Here is a 7665-nt window from a genome sequence, read left to right as displayed (position 1 = left end):
ATCGTACTCATCGATCCTTAATTTTTCCTTCATCTCCTTGTCCAATAGTAACCTTCATAACTCTCTCTTTAGTGGTCGAATTTAGACAATTTTGAGCTCATTGGAATGGTAACCCGACAAGTTTCCTATTGGGACTAGAATTGGCTAATTCTGATACCATTCGATATCCCAAAAGCACGTTGGAACTCTTCAATTGTCATTTTGCAATTTGGATTGTTAATCTTTCCAAATCGCGAGGTCCAATGGAGATGCTCATAACTCCCTTGTTTGATGTCTGATTGGGTCAATTTTTGGTCATCTAAAAGGGACTTTAGTGCTCTTTCATTTCTGACTTGAATCGTTGTATACCGAGACCATTTGTGCATCTGTAGGTGGGATTACAGTTGTCGATACTAAATTTTTCTTTCATCTCCTTGTCCAATAGTAACCTTCATAACACCCTCTTCAGTGGTTGAATTTAGACAATTTTGAGCACATTGGAATGGTAACTCGACAAGCTTCCTAATGGGACTAGAATTGGCTAATTCTGATACCGTTCGATATCCCAAAAGCACGTTGGAACTCTTCAATCATCATTTTGCAATTTGGATTGTTAATCTATCCAAATCGCGCAATCCAACGGAGATGCACATAACACCCTCGTTTGATGTCAAATTGGGTCGATTTTTGGTCATCTGAAAGGTACTTTAGTGCTGTTTCATTCCTGACTTGTATCTTCATATTCCGAGACCATTTGCGAGTCCGTTAGTTGGATCCCAGTCGTCGTTCCTGAATTTTCCTTCATCCACTTATCCATTAGTTACTTTCATAACTCTCTCTTCAGTGGTCGAATTTAGACTATTTTGATATCATTGGAAGTTTAACTCAACTAGCTTCATAACGAGACAAGAATTGTCTAATTCTGAGACTGTTCGTCATCCCAAAAGCCTGTTGGAACTCTTCGATCGTCATTTTGCAATTTGGATTGTTAATCTTTCCAAATCGTGCAATCCAACGGAGATGCACATAACTGCCTCATTTGATGTCGAATTGGGTCATTTTTTGGTCATCTTAAAGGTACTTTAGTGCTCTTTCATTCCTGACTTGAATTGTCGTATTCTAAGACCATTTGCGCATTCGTAAGTGGGATCGCAGTAGTTGATCCTGAATTTTTCCTTCATCCTTTTTAATAGTAACCTTCATAACTCTATCTTTAGTGGTCGAATTTAGACTATTTTGAGCTCATTGGAATGGTTACTCGACAAGCTTCCCAATGGGACTAGAATTGGCTAATTCTGATACCATTCGATATCCCAAAAGCACATTGGAACTCTTCGATCGTCATTTTGCAATTTGGATTGTTAATCTTTCCAAATCACGCAGTCCAATGGAGATGCTCATAACTCCCTCGTTTGATGTGTCGATTTTTGGTCATCTGAAAGGTACTTTAGTGCTCTTTCATTCCTGACTTGAATCTTTGTATACGGAGACCATTTGTACATCTATAAGTGGGATCGCAGTCGTCGGTCCTGAATTTTTCCTTCATCTCTTTATCCATTAGTTACTTTCATAACCCTCTCTTCAGTGGTCGAATTTAAACTATTTTGTTCTCATTGGAATGGTTACTCAACTGGCTTCATAATGAGACCAGAATTGTGTAATTCTGAGACCGTTCGACATCCCATTAGCCTATTGGAACTCTTCGAACGTCATTTTGCAATTTGCATTGTAAATCTCTCCAAATCGTGCAATCTAACGAAGATGCACATAACTCCCTCGTTTGATGTCGAATTGGGTTGATTTTTGGTCATCTAAAAGGTACTTTAGTAACCTTTCATTCCTGACTTGAATCATCGTATTCTGAGACCATTTACGCATCCGTAAGTGGGATCGCAGTCGTCGATCCTAAATTTCTCCTTCATCTTCTTGTCCAATAGTAACCTTCATAACTCTCTCTTTAGTGGTCGAATTTAGACTATTTTGAGCTCATTGGAATGGTAACTCGACAAGCTTCCTAATGGGACTAGAATTGGCTAATTCTGATACCATTCGATATCCCAAAACCACGTTGGAACACTTCGATCGTCATTTTACAATTTGGATTGTTAATCTTTCCAAATCACGCGGTCCAATGGAGATGCTCATAACTCCCTCGTTTGATGTCGGATTGGGTCGATTTTTGGTCATCTGAAAGGTACTTTAGTGCTCTTTCATTCCTGACTTGAATCATCGTATACCTGACCATTTGCGCATCTGTAGGTGGGATCGCAGTCATCGATCGTGAATTTTTCCTTCATCTCCTTATCCAATAGTAACCTTCATAACACTCTCTTCAGTGGTCGAATTTAGGCTATTTTGAGCTCATTGGATGGTAACTCGACAAGCTACATATTGGGACCAGAATTGGCTAATTCTGAGACCATTCGATATCCCAAAAGCACATTGGAACTCTTCGATCGTCATTTTGCAATTTGGATTGTTAATCTTTCAAAATTGCATGATCCAATGGGGTTGCTCATAACTCCCTCATTTGATGTCGGATTGGGTTGATTTTTGGTCATATGAAAGGTACTTTAAAGTTGTTTCATTCCTGACACTTGAATCTTCGTATTCCGAAACCATTTGCGCATTCGTTAATGGGATCGCAGTCGTCGGCCTTGAATTTTTCCTTCATCTCCTCGTCCATTAGTCACCTTCATAACACTCTCTTCAGTGGTCGAATTTAGACTATTTTGAGTTCATTGGAATGGTAACTCGACAAGCTTCCTATTGGGACCAAAATTGGCTAATTCTGAGACCGTTTGATATCCCAAAAGAACATTGGAACTCTTCGATCGTCATTTTACAATTTGGATTGTTAATTTTTTAAAATCGCACGATCCAATAGAGATGTTCATAACTCCTTCATTTGATGTCGAATTGGGTCGATTTTTGGTCATATGAAAGGTAATTTAGTGCTCTTTCATTCTTGACTTAAATCGTTACATTCCCATACCAATTACACATCCGTAAGTGGGATCGCAGTCGTCGGTCTTGAATTTTTCCTTCATCTCCTTGTCCAATAGTTACTTTCATAACTCACTCTTTAGTGGTCGAATTTAGACTATTTTGAGCTCATTGGAATGGTAACTCTTCAATCATCATTTTGTAATTTGGATTATTAATCTTTCTAAATAGCACAATCCAACGGCGATGCACATTACTCCCTTGTTTGAGGTCGGACTGGGTCGATTTTTGGTCATCTAAAAGGTAATTTAGTGCTCTTTCATTCCTTGCTTGAATCATCGTATCCCGAGACAATTTACGCATCCGTAAGTGGGATCGCAATCATCGGTCCTAAATATTTCCTTCATCTCCTTGTCCAGTAGTAACCTTCATACTCTCACATCAGTGGTCGAATTTAGACTATTTTGAGCTCATTGGAATGGTAACTCGACAAGCTTCCTAAGGGGATCAGAATTGGATAATTCTAAGACCGTTCGATATCCCAAAAGTACATTGGAACTCCTCGATCATCATTTTGCAATTTGGTTTGTTAATCTTTCGAGATCGCGTGATGCAATGGAGGTGCTCATTACTCCCTCGTTTAATGTCGGATTGGGTCGATTTTTGGCCATCTGAAAGGCACTTTAGTGCTCTTTCATTCCTGACTTGTATCATCGTATTCCGAGGCCATTTGCGCATCCATAAGTCAGATCCTGATTGTCGGACCTCAATTTTTCCTTCATCACCTTGTCCATTAGGAACCTTCATAACTCTCTCTTCAGTGATCGAAAATAGATTATTTTGAGCTCACTACGGAGGCTGTCGATGCCGGAATTGGCGATAGGGAATTTTGTGAGCTCGGCTTCCGAGTTTGGGGCGTGACAGAAGTTGGTATCAAAGCATAACTTGGGAATAACTAAGAACAACATTACATGTCTGCTATGAATGTCTAAGTCCCGATGTTCGGATAACTTAGTGATATTTTGTTATAAACCCTTAATGTGTGTGCCTTCGAGAGTTTTCAAAGTTGATAAGCACCTTTGCTCCTTCCTATAGGACATGCCGCGCAGGAGAGTAAGCCGATTGACTCCCACTCCACCACCTGAGATTCCCACTCCACTGCTTGAGACTCTCACCCTACCACCTACAATCCCCGCTCCACCACCAGAGATTCCTACTGCCCAGCCTGAGGATGCTACTCCTCTACCAGAGACCAGTGCAAATCCGACTGTACCTGTGAGTGCCTCCCAATTACAGCAGATGTGGCAGGTTGTGATGACCGCACTTTAAGGGCAGGGCAGGCACACCATTGTTTTACCGGCTCATGCAGAGCAGGAGCACGCGAGCGCCCTTCTTTAAGAGTTTCGACACCTTAATCCCCCATGTTTTCAAGGTGAGCCAAACCCGACAGCAGCTGAGAGATGGCGCTCCGATGTGGAGAAGATCTTTGATACGATGGGATGTACGACCCAGCGATGAGTCCGATTAATAGTGTTTCTTCTCTAGGGTGAGGCTGAGCACTATGGACATTAGTCTCCTGAGCAACAGACGTCAATTTTGAGTGGACCTGGGAGAACTTTGTTGATCAGTTTGATCAACAGTATTTTCCTAATCACATCCGACGACAGCGAGCGTTGGAGTTCGAGGCCCTGGTGCAAGGTGATATGACAGTGGCTCATTATACGGCTCGTTTGGTAATGTTATCCAGATTTGCGCTATATCTAGTAGATGATGAGGAGAGGAGAGCCCGCCTCTTCGAGGACGGCTTACGTTACGATCTTCGAGGTCGTGTTATTGGGCATTAGCTCCCAACTTTTGAGGGATGGTATGGAAGGCCCAGATTTTTTAGGCTAAGTGGGCTAGTTCCCAGAGTAATCGCAGTCAGAGGAGAGACCGGAAGAGGTAGCTCCCTCTGGTGACTCCCAGCAGCGTCGACCACAGCAGAGGCACACAGGTCACTCAGCCTTCCGAGCATCAGCAGGACCTCCGGTACCACCTCCGAGGCAGTTCACCGGCACCTGTTTTGGGTGTGGTGCAATGGGGCACCGTATGTGGGAGTGCCCCCGCCCCCAGCAACAACAGTAACTGAGAGGTTCATAGCAGCATTAGAGATCCCCGCAGCAGTAGCGACATCAGGCCCCACCACCAAGGCCCCCTCAGCAGCAGCATCAGCACCAACCTCCGAGGCCACAGCAGCAAAGGCAACAGTTTCGTCCACCTCAGCGACACTAGCAGTAGCAGCACACTCAGAGGGGACAGGACCTCCTCAGCCGGCTCAGGCTAGGTTCTACGTGGCTCAACAGGATCCGTAGTCATCTGGAGGACTCGTTGAGGGTATACATCTAGTCTCTACATGCATCATTTAAGTTTTATTTGATTTCGGTGCTTTGCACTTATTTATGTTCGAGGAATTCTGCCGATCGACTAAATTGCCGACAGAGTCTACTCAAAAGGGATTGACTATATCGACGCCCTTGGGGAAGACTACAATATTAGAACGCTTCGATTCATCTTGCCCCGTGTTAGTGGGAGAGATTTCTTGGCCGCTGACTTGTACGTGCTGCCAATGTCATATTTTGACGTTATCTTGGGCATGGATTAGCTTACCGAGTACCACGCTATCTTAGACTACTCCGTGAGGACAGTCACATTCTATATACTAGGCTTGTCGCAGTTTAAATTCGTTGTAGAGCCCAGAGGAGAGCCATTATCTTGCTTGATGTCCTACGCCGTTAAGGAGCCTGTTGCCACTTGTATTGATCAGTTGCTGATTGTCTGTGATTTCCCCGATGTATTTCAGGAGATTCCAGGATTACCACCTCGCCGACACACCGAGTTTCAGATTGATCTTGTGCCTGGTACCGTGCCTATTTCGAAAGTCCCGTATCGTTTGGCATCATTAGAGTTACGAGAACTGCAGAAGTAGTTGGACGAGCTGCGCAAGTTAGGTTTTATCCGTCCGAGTAATTCGTCGTGGGGAGCGCCGATACAGGAAGAAGGATGGCTCATTGAGGCTCTGCTTGGACTACCGCAAGCTCAACAAAGTCACGGTCAAGAACAAGTACCCGCTCCCGAGGATTGATGATTTGTTTAATCAGTTGTAGGGTGCACAGTTCTTTTCAAAGATTGACCTGCGTTCCAGTTATCATCATATTCGGGTCCAAGAGGAGGACATCTCGAAGAAGGCTTTCAGGACGCGTTATGGTCATCTTGAGTTTCAGGTCATGTCCTTCAGACTGACCAATGCACCCGCGGTCTTCATGTAGTTGATGAACGAGATCTTTCGTCCGTATCTCGATCAGTTTGTTATAGTCTTCATCGATAACATTCTGATCTATTCGAGGACCCATGAGGAGAACAATCAGCATTTGAAGATTACATTGTAGACCCTCCGCGCCCACCAGCTATATGCAAAGCTGGAGAAGTGCGAGTTTTGGCAGGCGGTTACGTGTTGACGAGGGAGGGTGTCGCCGTGGACCCCTCGAAGGTTGAGGCAGTGCGTCATGGGACCAGCCAACGAGCGCGTTAGAAATCCACAGTTTTCTTGGTTTGGTGAGCTACTACTGGTGTTTCATTGAGTGCTTCTCCCATTTGTAGCCTCGTTGACCAAATTGACTCAGAAGGATACAAAATTTATTTGGAGCGACGCATGTGAGCAAGCATTTGTAGAGGTGAAGGACCGTTGACGTCTGCCCCTATCCTCACTCTTCCCTCTGGGAGTGATGGATTCATTGTATTTACCGATGCCTCTCATATTGGTCTGGGTGCTGTCTTGATGCAGCACGGGAGACTAGTGGCCTTCACGTCTCGTCAGCTTAAGGTTCATGAGTTGAACTACCCCACGCATGATTTGGAGCTGACTGCAGTTGTCTTCGCACTGAAGGTGTGGAGGCACTATCTCTATGGGGTTAGGTTCGAGCTCTTCTCCGACCATAAGAGCTTGAAATACCTGATCTCTCAGTCCGAACTGAACATAAGGCAAAAGCACTGGATGGAGCTCCTGAAGGACTATGATTTCGATCTTCAGCACCACCCGAGCAAGGCGAACATAGTGGCAGATGCCCTCAGTCGTCAACCACGCTGCCTGTGGCGCATATGATAATCCAGGAGTGGAGGATGCTCAAGGATTACCAGAGTATGATTTTCAGTTTGGTCTGTAGTCTTCTATCGTACAGTTATCAAGTCTGTCGATTCAAACCTCTCTTGTCGCAAGGGTAATCAAGGCTCAGCAGGCTGATGAGTCGTTGCAGAGTTATATGGCTGAGGCGACATCTGAGAGTCAGACAGGTTGACAGATTAGTTCGGATGATGGACTTCACTTCAGAGGCTGTTTATGTATCCAAGATATTCTTGAGTTGAACAGAGTTCTTATGACCGAGGCACATCGATCATGGTTTTCTATCCACCTTGGCTCGACGAAGATGTACCGTGACATGAGGTGACCATATTTTTAGGCGGGGATGAAGCTCCAGATCACCAGTTTTGTGGCCAAGTGTGACACGTGCCAGTGTGTTAAGGTCAATCATCAGAGACCCCCTAGTCTATTACAGCCGTTGAGTGTCTCGATGTGGAAGTGAGAGCACATGTCGACAGATTTTATTATGGGCTTGTCGAGGACTCAACGCGGTCATGACACCATATGGGTTATTGTGGATCGTCTAATGAAGTTAGTATATTTCCTTGCGATGCGTGTGATTTGGT

At 44.3% G+C, this 7665-nt stretch overlaps 1 protein-coding gene across 1 annotated transcript; it reads left to right on the top strand.

Annotated features, from left to right (window-relative positions):
- The first annotated feature begins 4023 nt into the window (after positions 1–4023).
- Positions 4024–5276, top strand: LOC131230471 (uncharacterized). Its single transcript, XM_058226395.1, has 3 exons — positions 4024–4200; positions 4693–4789; positions 4894–5276. Exons 1-3 carry the CDS (start codon positions 4024–4026, stop codon positions 5274–5276), a joined length of 657 nt encoding a protein of 218 aa, XP_058082378.1.
- Positions 5277–7665: the final 2389 nt, after the last annotated feature.

The sequence above is a fragment of the Magnolia sinica genome, chromosome 17 (genome assembly GCF_029962835.1).
Source record: "Magnolia sinica isolate HGM2019 chromosome 17, MsV1, whole genome shotgun sequence".
Classification (NCBI taxonomy): domain Eukaryota; kingdom Viridiplantae; phylum Streptophyta; class Magnoliopsida; order Magnoliales; family Magnoliaceae; genus Magnolia; species Magnolia sinica.
The sequence above is the reverse complement of the archived record's forward strand: the minus strand, read 5'-3'. Positions and strand labels throughout refer to the sequence as shown.